Source organism: Pempheris klunzingeri, chromosome 4 (genome assembly GCF_042242105.1).
Source record: "Pempheris klunzingeri isolate RE-2024b chromosome 4, fPemKlu1.hap1, whole genome shotgun sequence".
NCBI lineage: Eukaryota > Metazoa > Chordata > Actinopteri > Acropomatiformes > Pempheridae > Pempheris > Pempheris klunzingeri.
Genome location: NC_092015.1, coordinates 13,654,044 through 13,675,443, shown reverse-complemented (window position 1 = coordinate 13,675,443; position 21,400 = coordinate 13,654,044). Strand labels below are relative to the sequence as shown.

Here is a 21,400-nt window from a genome sequence, read left to right as displayed (position 1 = left end):
GCTGCTGGGATCAACATCAGGCTAACATTAGAGTAAAATTAAAAGTTATCAAAACTGATTAAGTCATATTTTTTCAGGACATTACAGTGATGATAATCTCTTGGCTTCTTCTGGTAGTGAGTACACAGGCTTGAGTGAAGTCAAACCTGCCTGTGACCTGTACATACCCATATTCAGAATACATTTGGACGCAAACATCTGGACATAGGAGAGGATTATCATTGATATACAGTATATACTAAGTAAAAGTGGTCCTATAATAGACCACTGGTGGAAATGCTCTTTTCAATAATTCAGTAATGAATAATTCAAACAGAAATAAAACGACATTATCTAGTTTTAAAGGTCTGAGTGAAAAGCATTAATAATAAATTACAATCATCCTTTGGTGCTTGACCAAGTTAACACCCTCTGTGTCAAAAGTAAAATTTTACACTAAATCAGTCCAACAACTTGTGAGATGCTGGTCTTTTGTTTAGTTTTTTATAAGATCCTTCCTGCAGGAACAGGAGGTGCTGACTCACTGTTGTAATTACAAATGTGGAAGTTTGTTGTGAAAATAAAGCATGAATGACTTTTGCCTTCAAGCACGACCACTGATTAATACTCCAGTCAGCGCTCATAGTTGTGTCACAATGTACCATCGAACTGCAATGACTCATTATTCATTAGGTTATGAAGTCATACAGTAAACAACTCGTGATGGTGACTAAACTGACGGACAGACAGAAAGGCAGACAGACAAGCTGACAGATAGATAGATAGATAGATAGATAGATAGATAGATAGATAGACTGCAGCAAACTATTCTAATGTGTGAAAAAGCCTGCTGGAGAAATTGAATTTGTGACAGTGATTGGCTGTAGACTGTTGAACCCCCACAGAGCTGATGGTCACACATGTGATGCGATCTATAGCACAACCACGGGGCTTGGGATGAGGGCACAGTGGGTACGACCGACAGAGGAAAGAGAGAGGAAGTGTGGTAGAGAAATGGAGGTTGGCGGCAGTGTACGACATGCCTCATTGCACTCTGTCTCAAGAAAGTGCTGCTGGAATTTGATGGAAGATGTTCTTTTCTCTCTTCATTTAGAAAGAAAGCCCTCTTGTTTTAATGTGCGTTTACTGGCTACACACAGTGTGGGCGATGCAGACTATGATGCTAGTACTCTATTCTAACTACACAAAAGAGCTGAAATATCAACTTGTCATGTGTTGATGTACAAATATTCTGCTTAAACTCCGTGTTTGTGGGTGTGAGTGTGTGTGTGTGTGTGGGCAGTGAGCCACCTTCCTTATCACTGCCAAGGCCCTGGCACCTCCAGTGTCTGTCTGGCTGAAGAAGCCCCAACCCAACAGCATGTGGGAGGTGTTAGTCAACAAAACAAACAACAGCCCCATCCTGTCCCTCGTCTAACACCTTGCCTCTCCCCATTAACATAACTGGCAGGGCTGCTTTATAATACTTCTGGTTAAAATCATCACATTAGGCCTGATAGCATTATCCTTCTGCTTGACTGGCCCAGAGCCAGTATAGAGAGGGGACACGGGGAGACACAGACAAGGTTAATAAAGGCAGATGGGCTGCTGTCTGACTCTTTTACGGGCTGCTTAGGTAAGATTTTTCTCACATTCAGGTAGAAACTCAATCCCCTCTCTCATGGAGATCATCCTGACTGAAAGGGCCAAATGTTTTAAAATAGGGTTGTGAAACTCAGTTATTCCTCTCTGTACTGTCAAACTGTCTTTGCCTTGTCTGTGCCTTAATAGTATAACAACAAGTGCTTAAAATGCTACATAGATAAGAAAGCAGAAATACAGCTATCTGCTGTAGCCGAGTGGTGACAGTTTGCTGGATTATGGATAAGTTAATAACCATCACACATAATGCAGCATTGACAGAAATACATAATAGTCAGGGCAGCAGGAAAAAGCACACAAGAGCTGTCAGAGTGAGAGACAGGTATTTCCATGGGAAATACTATGCACAGTTTGGTATGACACCATGAAAAAGCATACATTTAAGGGGTTACAGTTTTCGCTTTACATCAAGCATCAGGCCTTCAGATGAAATGTGAAATATTGAGTCCTGGCATTTATGGAAAACAGAGTTTTCAGAGCAAGTTGTATAAAACTAGTAGACAGTATCGGCAACCGTATATGAAAATAATGGCATTCTGAATAGTCTGTGCTATTCACTCACAATAGGACAAAAAGGTGTGAGCGGATAGTCTGAATGGGAGCGAGGAGGAGGAATAACTCCTCTATTTAGTTGGATAAAAGCAAAGGAAAGCAAAAATGCTCTGACTTATTGCATCAATGTGTGTTTATAGACGGATTCAACTGGCCACAAAACCCAAGGTGCAGAGAGCGTGTTTCATTCGTCTCCCTACACTTTGGCATCGATAACTGGAGAGAACAAGCCAGATATAGAGCAGATATAGAGGAAAATACATTGAAAATGACCAACACAATGGCACCTCTTTAAGGCAGGCTCTGTAACGATTAGAGAAACTAACAAGACAAAGGCAGATTTTGAAAACTGAAATATTTGTCACTGAGCTGCAGCTCAAATTGCGTTTTTCTTAAGAAAAGTATGTTGAGAAGCGCAGCCATCACTGTTATGTACCTGCAGAATTTTGAAGTACTGATGTGAAGTGAGACTGGAAAAACACATGGTGCTCTTTAAACAGGGCTAGCAGAAGAAACAGACAATATATTTTTGCTTATGTAACTTATTGATACACATTCCCTCGTTTTTTTTACTTTGTGCACTTTGTTTTATTTATCCCCAAATTCCCCGGTACAAAGCTTTCAAACAAACTGACATCTGTAAGAACACAATAATGTACAAAACGGAAACTGTAGCTGTTTTGTGACTCATATGAAAGACAGTAGCTTTATACATATTCTGAAACCCACTGTTACTGGGCTTTTTGCAATAAAAGCAAAGACCACCACAGCCAGATTCTTCATCTTGATCCACATTTCTATCACTTAGCTGTTCAGGGCTTTGTTTTGATTTTTACCTTTGATCCCCTTTTTCCCCATCCATTACTCATATTCAGCCTATTTTCTTTTTCCAGGGAGATCAACCACAGATTGTTATTGCTGATGACGGCTCAGCTCCACTGGAGCATGTGGAGATGCCGTTGATGGATGGGGAAGTATTGGGCAATCACTTTGACCGAACAGATTTTCCCCTGCCAGTTTAGGATTCGAGGCAATGTTCTTGTTGCTACCTGCCTGCTAAACTCCTGGTCACTCGTCCCCTAAGTGAGGTCCAGGAAATGTCAGTTCAGTTCAGAGGGTTCTCAGTTATTTAGACATCACAAAAGTGAGAGAATGTTTGGGATGATTTTTGTGACTGTGGAATTTATATCTATCAGACAAAAAGGTTTTCAGACAGGGAGTCTTTAGTCAGATATTAGAGATCTGAGGGTTAATGCTTTTTGATTCCTGTATCCTTGACATGATGCAGCGGAAACTCTCGCTATAATATCATTACTGACTACTTTCAGTCTTTGTAATCCTGGTAAATGTATTGCGTGTTGTAAAGTATTTGAAGCAGTGTTCCCTACTGTGAAATTGAGGCAAAGAGATGTCAGGGGAGACTAGTTTCTGAGATCATGCAGGGTGGCTGAGGGCATAGACTGAAATGCCCAGTGGTGCATGTAGAGTATTTTCACTAAACGAAAGAGCACAAAAAGACTGCTTGTGTAGGAAGCTTGAAATCCCACCATCCACTAAAGCAATACTGGAATGACTAGTATTGATTAACACCACCCACGAATCCCTGCTGACATATTAAAGTCATTTTGTGAAACAAAACAAGAAAACAAAACATTACTAATTGTTGTTTTACTCCCTAAAGAATGACAAACTCAAATATGCATCTAATCAGAAGTTACAGATGTATCCGTAAAACCCGTAGAAGCAGAAGCAACAGCAGCAAAGCCGACACCTATTGTTTTCTGCTTTTAACCTACATTTCTTTTCTGCAAAAATATGCTGTTTTGGACTTTCAAAGAGGTGTCTCTAATATTTAATTTTGCGCTCTGCCACATTGACACATCTGCTAGCAGGATAATGGGGATCGTTTACACCAAAAGATGTCAGTTGAGCAAGTGTTATCACAGATCCCTGCTGTGCAATCAAGCTTGATTTCCATCACTGCTATAAAGACAACTCCAACATTTGCCAGCAGTAGTGCCCTACTGAGATCAGGAAGAGTTTTGTGTTCAACAATAACTGGTGTATACGGCCAGTGAAAATGGGGTTTGAGTCACTTCAGTAGCACCACAATTGTTACGTATACATAAATTACTTTGAACCAATCACATGAACTTTGTGCTGCTTCAGTCTGACTTTTTTTGTCTCAATGTTTTATTGATGCATGCACAAAGCGAAGAAAACACAATAAACAGATAATGGGAGTTACTTTACCTGCCTTAGGCCATCCTTGCTGTTCTGCATGATCCTTAGGGCGTAGTTAGACCGCTGACCTTTGCTGTTGAATTCAATGTGGCCCGTTAGACCATCCAATTCTACCTATCCAACACAGAGACAACAACATGTTAAAAGACCTCACCCAGAAAACCTGCCTGCTTCCCTCTCAGCAGCACCCACTGTGGACATGGACATGACTGGAAGCTACATTAGCAAAACCGGCACTCAGTCTCAGTCTTTCTAAATGTATCATACTTATAACAATAATACAAAGACAAGGCTGTAATAGCTTCACTTTACTGCTTCCACAGCTTCTCTCTCTGAGAGAGAAAGACAAACAGTCTGATACCGAACACATCACATTCAAGTATTTTGACAGCCCAATCACTTAAAGCCATTTCTAACTATAATGAAAACACATTTTATTCATATTCATATGACAGCTCATATTTATCTCTTCTTTGCTATTGTCACTCAGTATAATGTAGAGATGAGATAAACTGACCTCGTGGATGAGGGGCATATGTTTAAAGATGACAGCTGAGACTATACGCCATTAGTGAAAATATCTAAGCTCTGAAATTATAGATAATAACATGTAGAACGTGAAGCAACAATGAAGAGCTCAACAGGCTTGGATATCTGACATTATCTAATTAATGCTTTCCTGATGTTCTTGTAGTTGCAGTTGTAGAGGGTCAGAAAAGCTAAACCTATAACCACAGTAACCTTTACAAGACGTTTATTTAACTATTTATTTTTATGTAAAAATCTTTCTAATTACAACTTTGTTCAGATTAGTCAGGGACAGACAGACACACACACGCAATCAAATACATGATCCCCTCCGGGTTTACGCCTAGTGGAGATAAAAAAAACATAAACAACATTCAAACACTTGGGAAAAATAGTTCTACATTTTTTCGGAAATGCACTTTTCTGCTTTCTTGGTGAGAATTATATAAGAAGATTGTTACGGTTGTCATTTATGTACGGTAAACATGAAGCTTCGGACCAAACCAGGGTAGCTGTTTTCCCCATTTTCCCCAGTCTTTATGCTGAGCTCAGCTGAGCAACTCCTGGCTGTAGCTTCAAATTTACCGCACGGACACGTGAAAGGTATTGATGTTCTCATCTAAAGCAAGCAGCCATATTTCCCAAACTATTCCTATAAGGCAAGCAGTGCTCAGGCCTGTCGTCTGTTTTCATCGCATCCAGCAGGGGCAATCTTACCATCCTCAGGTAATTCATGAGGCTGGTGCCGTGTTCCCAGATTTTGGACGACTTGCAGGAGAGCTGAGTGGCGCCAACATTCTGGCTACGGTTCAACTCCTGGACCGCCGCCACCACCGCGTATACCGCATCAAAGAGCAGAGCTGAGGAGAGCTGCAGAGGGAGTGGGAGAGGGAGGGAAAAAGGTGAATTCATTATGCATTTACACCCTCACACACACAAAAAGCTGCAAAACTCAAGGCACACAAACTGCAAATGTAATGTGTCAGTGGTTAGCGGTCAGTGAGGGGTTAACCCATCCCTGGAGTGGCAGGGAGATTATTCCATTAGATCATTAGAAAGACTCTGATCTGCTGACAGCGTTGAAATCATCCCTCTCTCTCTCTCTCTCCATCTTTCGGAGAGACTTGTCCTTCCTACTCTTATCCCCAATGAAGCTGGCACACCCTGACCATTCCAATTACTGCCTGCCTCTCTCAGCAAGGGCCAGAAAACAGTGGGAGAGGCAGCTTTTCCTCTCATCTCCCCTGTACAAACAGCCTCATCGTCACTACCACTGCATCCTGCTATGTACATTGGTTAAAATGCATGCTGCCTTGAATTAGAAGCTAGGGGAGAACCTATGCATTAATGCTGTACATCTGTGTTATGGAACTAGAGATGAAATGACCCTAATGTTGGACATTGATGCAGGGCTGAGAGGGATTGTGATGCATTGTAAATTTTGGAAACCAAAGAGAACTACAATAGGCCATTAGACCTTAGAGTGATGTATTACAACCTTGAATTGGCTAGCATAATTGGTGGATTGCCCATTAACAGCAGTACGCTGCACACAAACAGCCTGTGAAGACATTACAACTACGAGTCGATGCACTTTAGGTTTGGCATATGGGAATAATGTCTTGGTTGTGGGAACAGATACAGTCAAATCATTAGGTCAGCAATAAAAAGTAAATGGTAAAATGTTACAACAGTATTTCTGATTATATTCCACTCGGATCTAATATCATCTGCGTCATGTAGCTAATAATGTCGTGGCATTTACTCATCTTTGTTTCACTCTGGAAGTCTGTCTTTCTTGCCATCTCTTTCTTTGCTCACTATTTTTCTCTTTAGAATACAGAACAGCTAGGAGCAGAAAGTTAATATTACATGACTTGTACAACAGGTCCTCAGAATAGGAGAAACTTTGCTTGTAAGTTTATTGAAATCAGAGGGTTTTTTTTGCATGAGACCTGCAGTTTCAGCTGACGATATGTAGAACATGCGAACCTGGGAAATGAAGTGAATAGAGTCTGATAACAAAAACATATCACTAAGGTTTGCATGCTTCAGAGTCAAATGTGCTTCAGCAAAGTGTTCAAGGATATCTTTTTTCAGTTTTTCATACACATATGAAGTAGAGGTCTTCACACAGCAGCTCCTCTATCACACATGTGCACTCCACTCGTGTGCCAACGTAAGCTGCTTTCATTATTTCAGGCTTGCTTTACAAAAATAATATTGTATCTAAAACCTTCAAGCCTTTGATTTCGTTTGATCTTCTAACACAAATACAGTCACGCCCCATGTGCCTACTGATATTTTAGTCTCAGATGTAGATAAGAGCTACGTGTGAGTCTGTGTAGTTACTTTGCTTAATGCTAATTTGGTAGAATAAATAACGTCACACAAGATATTGAGGGCAGCATAATTTTTCCTACAATAACTTGTCTCCAGTAAAAACTTCTCCTATGAACCTGCCTGCATTATCTTACATGAACATTTATGATCAGTTGGCATAGTGCGAGTCATTATCTTTGAATGCATTAAATGTCTCAGCTCTACCCATGTAAAGCGGTTTCGCATTTTCTGTATGTGTGAGCTCCACAGTTACATTTCCTCCAGACCTAATTACTGTTAATGAAAAGACAGCATATTATCTATGTGCATGTCTAAATGAGTTAATCACTTTCTTGCTCTGCCTTCATCAGCCTTTATTCTTTCTAGTTATTAGCTAATTAGTCACAAGTCCTAATTGCCACAGGCTCAGAAGTATCCGAGTGACCTGCTGTGCACAAAACACCAATTTTTTTCCATGCTGCGTTCGGACTATTCTTAACCTGTTTCACCACCCAGGGTGTGTGTGTGTGAAGCACGAGGGGGTGATGAGTGTGCGTATAAGCTTGTTTGTTTCATTTTTTGCTTTCTTTAATCTTCAAACAGAGAGGGGGATTCATTCATTAATTGACTTTACTAAATTTCTGGTTGCTAATGAAGCCCTTAAGAAAATCAAGGTTTAGGAACACCCATATGTGTTATTCTCGTCAGTTGTTGTTGCTTTTGTTAGTACTTATTTTTAATCATGTTTTGAAAAAAATAGACAAGAACATTTCTATTTTAATTACTTAGAACAAGGTCAAATATATAAATGTAACTTAATACTCGTAGAAATCACGTAGAGATTTTGCCTTCTGACCTACTTGACTTTCATTCACTAATCATTAGTTTATTGTCACTATTGTCATTTATATATTTTTATCATTAACATTGTACATATGTGCATTTATATTGCAAGCTTGGTTAGTTTAAAAATAAATACATGATGTTAAACAAGATTTCAATATGGCATGTGTGAAAAGAAAGTTGATTCCACTATTGACATGCAAGGAATAACACACTAAGTTCTTCTTTAATGGTCCCTGAGCGCAGGAATTCATAGCCAGTCAAGCTCCTCTTGTTACTCTCTGACGCTGTTTTTATGAGTGACACTTCTGGACAAATGTGGGTGACAGCCTTGAGAGGGATTATTTGAGAGTCAGGCAATACTCATAAAATTTTGGTCTCATAAACAAGCAGTCATTTATAAATAGGTGGGAAACTCAATCATGTTTATGCAGGTCATTTACGACTTTATATTTGCTGAATCCGATATAGAAAACTCTGATAAACCTATCTCATAAAATAGTGTTTTGCTGAGAATACAAAATGTTCAATTAGGAGGGAAAAATTTTCCATCTATGCTTGGCTAAAACATAAAAAGATGTTGAGCCAGCATGAGACAAATGCATCTATGTCCTTGTTCAAGTTTTTAAAAATACAAACCCGCAACAGTCTTCAGTCATTATATAAACAGTAGCTTGGTGATTTGAGACTGTTTGCATGGCATGATGCATTTAATGTTAAGCTACAGACAATATTTATTTAATTTATTTATAGGAGAACAGTGGGTGATTTAAGGGGGGATGCTGCGCATGTAAGCTGCTCTTTTGCTTTGCATTTCCTCTGAAGCAAATTTAACAAGGAAGATGCCATTATAAATGTAATAAGGAGGTCGCCAAACACTGGTAATGAGCTGTCTGGGAAACAACAACTGCCTACAGCAACACCTGCAATTATGAGAGCTAACTGGATAAATGTCATCCCTATATTTCAGAGTCATTTTTGTGTCTAAGCGACTTTAGTGTTTTAGTTGGCGAGTTTGACACACAGCGGTATACTGGAAGAGTAAAATCTGTTTGGACGTGGTAAAGAAATAAATAAGAAGGGTTCATCCATTATTCTCAGATGGGTAACCTTGGTCTTCACTGTGTGTGATAGTGTATGTGCGAGATCATGTGTGTGTGACTTGGTTGAACTTACTGGGGTGCCAGCGAAAGGTGCATGGTCACAGTTCTCTTGCCAGGAGCGGTTGAGGCTTAGCACAAAATCCTGGAAGAAGGGATGAGTTTTGTTGAAGACTGAAAAACCGACTATGTTGACTCGTTGGTCCGCCACATCGTCCAGTCGGAGTAAAGAGAATTCCTGCAGGGCAAAATGAGAGAAAGAGACGAACAGAAAGAGATTACTGAGTAAACGCAGCCGACTTAGATGGCAGCTGTCATATTCTGCCCTGATTTACCGTAATCTGCTTTAAATCACACCAAAGGATATGATGAATTATCGCCAAGGTAAAAAGGGACATGTGTTAATCAAACATGTTTACATCTGATTTAATCTGTCTTACTTAGTTTTCCCATTATTCTGGCTGACTGACATGAAAAAGCAGCAGCAATTTGTTCATTGCCTCCATTTAGATATGCATCACTGCACAAAACCACACATTTTGGACTGGCCACATGCATTTCCTAACATACAGGATTGCAGTGCTGAGAGGACAGAATAATAAAGAGACACATAGGAAGAGCCTGAGACAGACTGAGACAGGAAATGGGGAAAACGAGGACATTGAGAAGGATAGATAATTGAGAAAGTGAGCTAGAAATCCATGGCATATTATAATGCTCCAGGTTGGGAGGATAGGAAAGGAGGGAGGATACATGTATTTGTTATTTGGCTCTTTTGCTCTAGGGACAAGCAGGTTTTCCTCCGCCTGGGGAACAGCAGACAGGGGACAGGTGGAGATAGAGGAAAGCAGAGAGGAGAGGAGGCGGGGGTGTGACGGGGGATGGACATCTTCTGAAGGTTAATAGACGTGTCAGAACCCAGTCCACCCTCAGGTGGCAGCCTTCACCTGGCAACACGTTGGCCCATCCTGCTTATGACAGCCTGACCAAGCCCAGTCTGCCTGTCTGTCTGTCTGTCTGCCTGCCTGCCTGCCTGCCTGCCTGCCAGCAAGGCCAGAGACTCTGAGGATAAGAGGAGGTGGTGAGTGGAAGAGGGGAGACTGGGGAAGAAAACAAAATGGTGTCACGAGGGAGGAAACAGGTGACAGTTGTAAGGCCAGTGGGCAGAGCAAAGAGCATAAGGAGAACAAATGGGAACCATGCACATGTGCATGTATATGGGCTGCCATGGTCAATAGGTTGGGTGGTAGGGAAGCTAGAGGGGAACATAAATGCCAGGAACCAAAATTAGTGGAAAGCAATGATCAAAGCTTCTAACTGCTACACTTCCTTGAGATGTTTTGTCATATTGGAACACACCTCATATGTGGTATCAGCTTTAAGATTAGGTCAAAAACTTCTTTTTAAAAAACAAGTAAAAACACATATTTTAGTCAGGCAAGGGGAAATCTTGACTGGCTCCTGGAGATATCAAAGCTTACAAAGGCTAAGACACGGCTATGCCGCATCAGGAAAATGAAAGAAAAAATCAAAGACAGAAAAATGGTCTTTTTCATCTGTAAGAGGAAAATGGATGAAAGGGGATTAGGCAAATCAGATAATGGACGTTCAGACAAAAAGAGTGAATAGGTCAGTGAATTAAATAACTGATAAGCAGGTAGGTGTAAAAGCTCTCAGACCAAGAAGAGAGCATGAGTCACTTCACTGTGAGGACACCAGTGGGTGACTGCACTGATACACACTCGGAGCAGAGCAGGAGAGCCCAGGAGGAAGCAGTGGATATTGACTTTGAGTGGGAAGCCTATTATCCCCGGTGCCAACCTCCCAGAAACCTGGAAATCCCAAATGTTTGGCTATGCCATCGTGCAGCAGGGTAACTCTGCTGCATGTTAAAAACAAGCACTCTGGTAACAAATATATTCCAAGTAAGTGTGGAGAGGACCTACGCAGAGCTCAAGATGAGCAACTAGGACATCATGAGACAGGGGATGGGGAGCGTTAGAGAGGGAGGGTTAGGGACTTGCAGGAGGACTGGAAAGATGTGAATGATACGTGCCCTGAGCAGCAGAATACACTCTTCTGTGCAAAAGCAGCACAAAAAATGTATATTTATGCGTTGGGACTCATCTTCCAGACTAAACCACCCTCTCCTACAAGAAACTTGATTGTCCTTCAGGCCCATTCGGAAACTATCTGCTGCCTTTAAAGCGAATGAGAGAAGGTGAATTCTGATTACATCACTATAACAACCCCAACTCCACCTAAAACTATTGTTTTCCACATACTATAGGTGAAGTCACAATGTATTTTGCTATCTATTCATTTCTAATTGGAAACAGTGAGATACATTTGCTTCCTGTCATGAACTGACACCACCTCTTTCACTTCAAGCTTAGACATGCTTCACGCTTTGACGTGGAAAATCACAATGTTCAGCCAGTTAAAGAGAGACGGTAACTCTGATCCCTCATTCACGGAATACTGATTGTTTAGATCTTTGTTTATATAACTGCATGATGAAACAATACGGGCAGCAGAGAAGGAGGGATGCCAATTGGCTGTAATGTGTAGTGTGGCAAAAGTGTTTGATAAGGAGCTGTATAATATGAAAGTTTGTGGACTGCTGTTGTTGGCACATTAGCCATGCTTGCTCCTGCAGTTTATACTTGCAATCCTACCCAAGCTAATTCCTTCTTGCACACACTTTCACCAAAATGTATGCTAAAAAACAAAAGTTGACAGAAATGTGTGGAAAATCAAATTTTGTGACTAAAAAAGAGTGCCAAGAAAATAGTTTTAATACATAACCTATCATGATTTGAGGCAGACGAAGAACTGTAACCTATTTGAACAGAATATGTATTGCCTGATGAGAAGATGAGGCACTGAAATCTTAGGCGCTGCTAGATGCTCTTGAACTTCAGGAAACAATTTTGCTAATGACTAGTATAATGGTCTAACCTGATAGAGAAAAGGCCTTCTGTTTTGTGTAAGTACACTTGTGAATTTGAAAAATATAATTCTGTAAAGTTAATAGCCTGACTCTCTTGACTTTGTTGTTTCACTTTTACAGACACTTTGAAGAAGAAGTCTAGAAGAAGAGGAGAAGTGAAAAAGAGATTAAATGATCCTCAGCAAAGTTCGAGGAACACTTCATCAGTATCTTAATTTTAATGAGAAAGAACTAATTTGGCAATATCCTTTATTTATCTTTTATCATAAACCAAAAACAAAGTTTAAAGCCATAATATTATTGATTCCAGTGCTTTATATAAAACATATAGGCTTTTCTTGTATCTCTAGTTATCTCTTGTGGGCTCTCGTAAGCCTTTTGGGACTGGCCACATAATTACTGGCTAAGTGTACTTTAATAGATCATTAGACGCAGAACTGTGCAAACGAGCCTATCATTAAACATGCCCCTCAAGGGTGCCTGTATGTATGCACGTGCACACGCAAACGAGCACAAGCACAAACACAAACTGGAGAGTGCATGTGCACACCCACGTTCAGGAAAGCGAAGCCCCTATAATTGAGCAACACATGCACATACTGACTGAAGACCAAGGTCACCAAAATATCCTCAGGCTATGTCTGAAGAAAACTAATGTGCTGTGTTGGTAGGCTTTCAGGGCACAGACACTGACACACACGCATATCCAGATTCAAAGAGACACACACACACACACACACACACACACACACACACACACACGGTCAGATACAAACACAGACTAAATCCCTCCACATGAGCAATTATGCCCTCTTGCATATTAAATAGGTGGTGTGAAACGGACAGCGCTTAGTAGAGGACAGTTGGCTCTCAGCAGTAGGGGAACGAAAAGGCAGAGTTGGAGGGTAGAAGAGAGCAGTGAGGAAACCAACTGTCACCATTGAAGGGGTGAAAAGGGTGGAGGACCAGCATGATGATCAGGACAGAGAGAAAGAGAGACACAGAGATAGAGAGAGAGAGAGAGAGAGAGAGAGACAGACAGAGAGACACAGAGATAGAGACAGAGAGAAGTTGAATCAATGGAGAGAGAAGAAGGTGAGAGATTAGTTGGCACAACTGAGAGCTTAAAAAGCAGTAGGGGAGAAAGAGGGAGCGACAGAGCGAAGATGAGAAGGGGCGGAAGGGTGGGAGAGCGCGAGGGAATGACAGCCTGGCCGAGGGCCACCGACACCGGCTGTCACCTGGAGATCAATCAGTAGCCGGAACTTGAGCCAACCAACCAAAAACTGTTGCTTCACCTCCTCAGTTCTCACACTTTTCCCTCTGAAAACTTCACAATCTGAAGTGTCTGTCTCATCCATTCTTTATTTCTGTCTCCTCTCTTATTCTCTCAATGTGTCTTTCATCTTTCTTTCTTTTTTTTTTTTTAATTCTTATATTCTTTAACTTTCAGTGATTAATCTTACTTTTAACATAATGGACCTTTCTCACATGCCCACATGTGCAGTCACCTACAGAAACGGACAAATCTGTGACCACTTGGTGTTTGTTATGATATACTGTATAGTCGGCTTGAACAGTGAATAATGAGATCCCAGGAGGACAGATGCTGCTGATAGTGGGATACCCTGCCATGAACCCAGCCCCTTCACCCCCCTACACACCCCTTCCCCTTCCCCATCCACACACATACACAAATATATTTCTTTGCTGCACTATAAGCCTCTATAAATCCACCATCCTAAACAGGATATCCAAAATGAAGCAAAAACCTCTTTAGATCAACCAGCCTCTTTGTCCATTGATCTCATCTCCCTAAATAGGATAGAAATGCTCAGATTATAGTGATTTTTTAGGCTCCAAGGATATTCACTGAATCAGGCTGCATCTCTGCTACGGGCATGGTACAACATCCTGTAACTGAGAGTCTGATATCTCTACCAGAAATGTTCTGTTGATAGATAAGCCTTTAAAATGCATGTTAGACTGTATAGGGAGTTTTGTAATATGCATGCATGCAGGGAATGTTAGAGTTCTGTTGCTTTTTTCATATGGTGAATTGAAAAGGTCTCAGTATTTCAGTGAGTCATCTGAACATTTTGTCTGTTTGAAGAACTTTGTTACAGTGGCATTAAAATTAATGGAGTTTGGTGAAGTTGAGAACTAGTGGTCAATTATGGTGTAAAGGAACATTACAGTAATGTCAAATGAGTCAGAACAATGAAGTGCACATTCATTGACTCATGGGCATAATTTTTACATAAATTAAAGTTGTATTAAGGGCTACTGGACAAGTAAATGTAAGGCTTTGTGTTTTCTACTCTACTAAGTATCATAAGCAGAAGTGCAGTTTAAGCAGGCCACTTTTGGCCAAGCTATTAACACTGACATATTATCACCTTATGTCGTTGCTGTGCCAAATGTGTTAGCAAACAATTTTTACACATCCATCAGATGAGGAGCAAAATTTGAATTTGTTTGGAGTTGTGTTTACGTACAGCTCTGTTTTGGTCTCCACCAACCTAGGAGAAAAATATCTGGCTCTTATGATGCTAAATGCTCCCCTATGTTCACCAGCTGGTTCCTATCTTTGCTGGTCCTCTGTTTGGTGCTGGCAGTTAGCATACACTGTTTCTATCAGAGGATTTCTTGATGCTGGAGGCGTAGAAGCAATGAAGCTGATGATTGTGGTGAGACTGAACCAAGCTGTAAAGTTGCAGTCTGTAAAAGTAAAAACAATCAGGCGAAAGATGCTAAAAAGCTTCAGAGATTTGAGGGCAGCTGCGGAGTTGGGTGAAAATCCTTAGAGGGGTTGTCACTAAGAGTGACCCCTTTCACATTACACAGTCATTATGTAGTCATTCATTCCATTGTTAATACAAAAATGTTGATCAGCGCAGCTTTAAAGAGAGACACTCATGTGGCATTTCCTTGGGTTGTTGAATCCTCAAATGGTAAAGACATTATTTTCTGTTCTGTAAAATGTGCCCCAGATAAAGACAGAGCCGTCAGTAGTGATAATCATAATTGACAATTTGAAGAAGAAAGAGAAATCATCCCGACTCCTTATCTAGCATGGCAGCCCTGTGAAAGAACAGACAGGCTCCAGTGGCCTATGATTGAGTAACATTTCTGTAAATTGCATATTGATTTTGCTAATGATAAAGTACTAATTAATGACGTCCGTGCTGCTGTACTGGGGGGAAGGGTATAACAGGCTAAAACCTTTAGGCCTCAGTCTTCACTCTGTAATGAAATCCACTTCTAGTGGCACACTGATTATTCTCTAATAGCTGGAATGTTCATGCAGTGTTTTTGGCAATAAGTCATTTCATGCTTGTATCAATTGCTACGTAAATTCAGGCTGAGCTCTAAAGCCTCCTGCAGCCTCTTAATTACGATGTTCTCAGTGAGCGTAGGATGGGAGGAGAGGAGGAGGAGAGAGGGAGCATTACCAAATGTCATGCCTAAAGACTTGTTATGAACCTGGGATGTAATAGCAAAATTGGATAAATGATTTACTGAAATTCAACACAATAGTCTACTGTAGTGGGACCTGAAAACTATAATTGCAGCTCCGCCAATTTCTCACTAGCTGTGGTCATGCATTTGCTGTCTGGATACTTTACTCTATTGTATGTGCATGGATTGCACCCAAGGCATCGCTCTTGCGTAGGTCCCTAACCTGTCACTTACATCATTCCTAGTGGCCTGATTCATTCATTCGTGAGACGACCGTGAAATTAGCATACAATATATCTTAGTCCAGCATGCTGGGGTTTATACATTAGGTTTGTTTGAAAGCATTTAATAGCCGCATACATCAAAACAATCTGGCAGCATTCCTGCAGAGTGTTGGAAACAAATGAGCAATTTTATTCCATTATTCATAGAATTACGTTTGACCTGCAACAGTAACAGCCTATTTGGGAAGCAGAGACCTTATGCCCTGAATAATTCTTAGGCTGGTGGAGGCCAAAAACACCATAAATATTGCAGACACTAGCATATGTTTGGAATCTGAAACAGTCTATCTTTTCCAGTAAGCTTTTCATTCAAATCCCAGCAGAATTTTATGGCTGAGCATAGCAGCTGAGAGCACAAATGAAGCAAATGAAATTTTGAAGGAGAAAAGCCTTCAAAGTCAAAAAATGTCTTCAAATTACTTATAACTGCTTCTTTTAATTGAAAAGCTTTGCGTCCACAGAGGACATTATTTTGTTTGGAGACAAAAAACGTTTCCCGGACCTCTAAGGCTGCAGAGTCTGCAGAGTGGGGTGGAGAGAGGAGTGGGTGGCTGAAATACTAAGACCGAAAAAACATACAGTGGGAGAAGCAGCAGATAATGGAGATGAGACTCCATCTAAAGTCTGTTCATGTCAGGGAAGCCCTGAGTGATTCACATCGATCACCAGAGTGTTTCTCATCAAGACCAAGTAACCCCTCATCTTTGAGACAAGACGTCCTCTCCACAACAGGAAGAGAACACATCACATATAGGAAATATCCGTAAGGCTTTTAATGGTCATGCTGAGATTTATTCCATATTTTTTGCTGTAATTTCCGTAATTCTTGAACCCTTATATTTGAATTCCTGAATTGTTGGGTCTCTCTCTTAATTAAAGAGTTTGGTCTAGACCTGCTCTTCATGGAAAGCGTCTTGAAATAACACTGTTACGAACTGGCGCTATATAAATAAAGATTGATTGATTGATTGAATTTTATATCACACCCTTCCTTCACTTTTAGTTTTGAGGTATTCAAAGGGAGTATGAAGTGAAAGCAGCTCACAGGATCTCGTGCCCCTGGATCAAAACAAACTCCATTCCTTTATCTATACCGCTTATCCGTCACCCTCTCTGGTCGCCAGCCAACCACAGGGCCAAAACACACAGACAGACAACCACTCATGCTCACACTCACAACTGCGAGCAAGCCGGAGTACCTGGAAGAAAACCCACACAAGCACAAGGAGAACTTGTAAACTCCACACAGAAAGACCCCAGGTTCAAACCTGGATTTGAACCTTCTTGCTGTGAGGCCACCGTGCTGCCCAAAGCAAACTCCAACCACCTTTAATCTCTGCTGTATAGCACAGGTGATTTGAACCTTGCTGGTTCAGCTCTGTAGTTGGTGAATTGATGGTGACAGGGGCTCACTGCGGCCTTTTATGGCAGAACGAGAGAGACTTTGCTGCCTCATTTAGATGTTGTTTTCAATAAGCATTTTTGTTTGTTTTCTGCTTTGTTGCATTACATAGTATTTCCATGCTTTAATGCAGGATATCTTCAAATTCTTTTAATTAACTTGCTTTTCTCTTTATCTGCATTTGACCCATTTTGTTTTGGAGGCAATGCACTGTGAGTTCCTATAAATGTTGTATAAATGTTTTTTGTGCTATTCTCAAAAGTGTGGCCAATTCTGAGACCAATTTAATTAGATCAGCAGGGTGTTCTGCATCGTGATGGTAATGAAAGCTGTTCAGCATACAGTACATACAGGCATTATAAGCAGCTGAAAAAAAGCACATGAAAGCCATCTGGTTTAGGAAATCACACTCACAATGCGATTGCAATACAGATAAGTTAAATTCCCAAATCATCTGTGGCACAGAACCTTAAGAAAAAGAACTTCACCGTTCAGGTGCATCTTTATTAACCCAATGCAAAGTTATTGGAGGTTATTATATATTAGTCAAAGATAAATTAAAATATTACAACTTAGTAACAGACTTGAATGACAGAATGTCAGAGAGAAACTGCACAGAGGCAAATAACTTGTTGTGTAGTCCCTTGTTAATCCTGATTGGACCTGATCAGCTCAGTAATCAGCTCAGCTTGATGTGTATTGAACTTTCTGTCTGGATTTCTTTGTCTGGCAGAGAGATAATCAGAATACAATAACAGTTATGCGTTTCATCAAAATGAAAGCTCCATCAGGCTGATTAAAACAGCGAAGAGCTAGGCATGATATTTGCTCCAAACATCGCTAATGACTTTCTGGTAGGTGCTAAATGTGTTACAATACAAAAGAACAAAAGGCACACCCAAAGTCAGATGGATTTAAATACACAAATTAATCACAGTTTGACGCATGGCACCAGTGTGGTCACTGACCAATAGCCACATGGGCTTTCTGATGCTGATTTACAGCAGAAAAGTAATTAATGTGAAGAGAATGGTCACGGTTTTTAAAAATGTGACTTTATTTCAGTTAATTAGCAATTAACAAGCTCATTAGTGTTAAGTAGTGCATCCACACACACTGGAGCATCTGTGTCCTTGCAAGCCACAGAGATGCTGCTACATTAAACGTGTAATAGTGAGCAATTGCTGCTTAATAGAGGCACTCTTAACATGGCATGAATGTACTGTAAGGTCTTTCATACATTTCACATGAAGTGGCATGAAAAGATAAATGATTCTCGACTTGTGGTGACTGTGGTGGTGAGTGCAAGTTATCAGTTTATTATACAGTACACGGCAGGTTAGAGAGTGGTGAATGAGGAGAGGGAGGAAAAAAGCAGCTATAGAAAGAGGAATAAGAGTGGAAAGAAACTTAGTAAGCAGTTCGATGAGGAAAATGAAAGATGAGGAAAATGAAAGGGGGAAGGAAAAAATGAAACGGAGAAAGTAAAGGAAGGACAGCAGCAGCAAGGTGAAGATGGGATTGTGGGACGAAGGCGAGAAGAAGGTTAGGCAGCGTAAAGAGGAAGTCAGGTATGAAGTCGGCAAGCAATTTCAACTTTCCAAAGAGGACCCTACAGTCAGCTGTGACTCAAGCCTTGGGATTTGGCAGATAATAGGCTGTAATACAATTGTCAACACTGAGTCATCCAGACATGGGGCTCAGAGGGAGAGCTGGTAGTAATAGGGCTGACACAGAGTAATCAATACACCAGAACTTCTCACACATACAAAGGTGTGAGTCTGAGAGGTGGAACACTACACTAAATGGTTTACCTTTATTTTACACAAACATCAAACCGTGGTCTTGCTAATCTGTAAAGATAAAAAGAGATTGGGGAACTTCAAGTCTTATAATTTTATGGTAAACAAGCCTTCTCAGAGTGTGTTTTCATTTTGTTGGAAAGTTATGTTTAGGGAGATAAGGCAAGGAGGCCTGACTCACATATTAAACATGCCAGGTCGTTGGTAGTCTCCCACGCACTCCACTATCTCCATAAGGCAGTCAAGAACTGCTAAACATCTTTCATTGCACATCATTTGTTTGCATTTCTTTGTAAGGCTGACTTTCCATTGATGCCAGAGCAAATTAAAAATCAGAATACTTTCCAACACACAAATTCTCTTTGCAAATCCCAATCAAAATCTAATTTTCTGAACACGAGAAGACCTCATGTCTCAACCTATTAACCCTAAAAATTAGCCATTAATGATAAATGAATGCCCTTCATGAATACTGAAGTGCATGTCAATGTGTCTGTCATTCACTTCTCCTTGTGTGAGACGTGTGAGACTTCAAAGAGACATGTCCCTTTTGTGAGGTGGGTGACAGTATAGGTGACCAGAATATTCAGTTTATGCCTTTTTTTTTAGAATTAGGTAACCACTTATTAGATATTTTACACGCATTGGCTTTAAGTGGTAACAATTGAGACAATATGTTTAATCAGTGTTAAAAAGTAATGGCAGTAAGGTTAGTGGCCCCATTGAACCCTTCAAAAGCGTCAGTAATAATCATAATTGCAAGGCTTTACATTAGCTTTTCACAATCAATAGCTGCTTATTTGCAGCAATAAACTGGGACACACGGGCCCACAATAGAGAGGTGACATTTCAATAAGGCAGATTGTCATCAAAAATAGGCAATAAATGATAAAGACACGAATGAGACTCAGATTATTCATCATCTGTGCAATCTGATATGGAGCATAATGAACTGATTGGAAGCGCCAATGGAGCATTTTACTCAGCCCTCGCATATATCAGAGAAGTGCGCATAGTCTCCCATGACAATTATTTTCAAGCTCTTTTCACGGTTGGAAACTGCAATATTACTGGATAATCACATGAAAAACACATGATGCCGATATGGTAAATTGCAAGAGCACTGCAATTTAAGCTCCATTATGTTTTTAAAATAAACTATTCAACCCCCATTGCAAAATAGGTGCATTGGCAACATTTACAAACTTTCAGCTGTGTTCAATGAACAACTCAGACAAAAACAGTTGAAATGGCTCAACACAGCTGATATTACAAGTCGTTTCTCCAAATTCAACACAAAATGCCACTTTTAATAACTACTGCTGTCTCAAAATTATTCAGCCCCCTGAATATAATCCCTCATAAGAGCACTTGTTTGCAATTCAGGTGTTGCCTCAAGCTCACATGATACAACTAATCAAGGGCCTCATCAGTTCAATCAGTTGTGCTTGAGACAGAACACATCAGGTCTAGGGGTTGTTCACAGTGACGTTTGGTTGCATGTTAGAAACATGGGTAAGTCAAGAGAACTGTCCAGAATGTTAGGATCATTGCTTTGCACAAACAAGGAAAAGGGAACAATAAGATGGCAAAGGCACTGAATGTTCCCAGAGATACTGTTGGAAGCAAAGTTCACAGTTCAAAACTGAAGGAACACTGGCTAAACTACCTGGACGTGGCAGAAAGAGGAAGTTATTGACGGCTGCCACCAGATTTCTGAGGAGGCAGGTGGCCAAGAACCTGAGAGTGACTGGAAAAAAAGACCTGCAGCAAGACTTGGTGGCAGCAGACACTGAGGTTTCCATAGTAAGGCACATACTAAACGGTGAAGGCCTCCATGCCCGAACACCAGGACATACACCACTACTAATCAAAAAGCACAAGACAAGTAGGCTCCAGTATGCTCAAAACCATATAAATAAGCCACAGAAGTTTTGGGATTCTGTTTTGTGGAGCGATAAATCAAAACTGTAACTGTTTGGGGCTATGAAGTGGTATGTCTGGAGGAGGAAGAATGAGACATACACCAAAAAGAACACCTGCCTCCAGTGACGCATGGCTGTGATGCTCTGGGGCTGCTTTGCATCTTCTGGCACTGGAAACCTGCAGTGTTGATGATGGATTCAATCAAGTATCAGGAAATCCTAGGAGAAAACATGAGGCCGTCTGCGAGGACACTGAATCTTGGGTGTTATTGGCCCTTCCAACAGGACAATGATCCCAAGCATAACTCAAAGTCAACTAAGGCTTGGCTTCAGAAAAAGTCC

General features: G+C 40.7%; 1 protein-coding gene across 1 annotated transcript in view; it reads right to left on the bottom strand.

The window, feature by feature from the left end:
- Window positions 1-21,400, bottom strand: part of grik4 (glutamate receptor, ionotropic, kainate 4) — a 136,505-nt gene that overhangs the window by 38,909 nt on the left and 76,196 nt on the right. The window contains exons 7-9 of the mRNA XM_070828810.1: window positions 9,307-9,468; window positions 5,683-5,835; window positions 4,447-4,551 (exon numbers count right to left, since the gene is read on the bottom strand). Of these exons, the coding sequence (XP_070684911.1) occupies window positions 4,447-4,551; window positions 5,683-5,835; window positions 9,307-9,468 (420 nt within the window). The remainder of the gene's footprint in view (window positions 1-4,446; window positions 4,552-5,682; window positions 5,836-9,306; window positions 9,469-21,400) is intronic.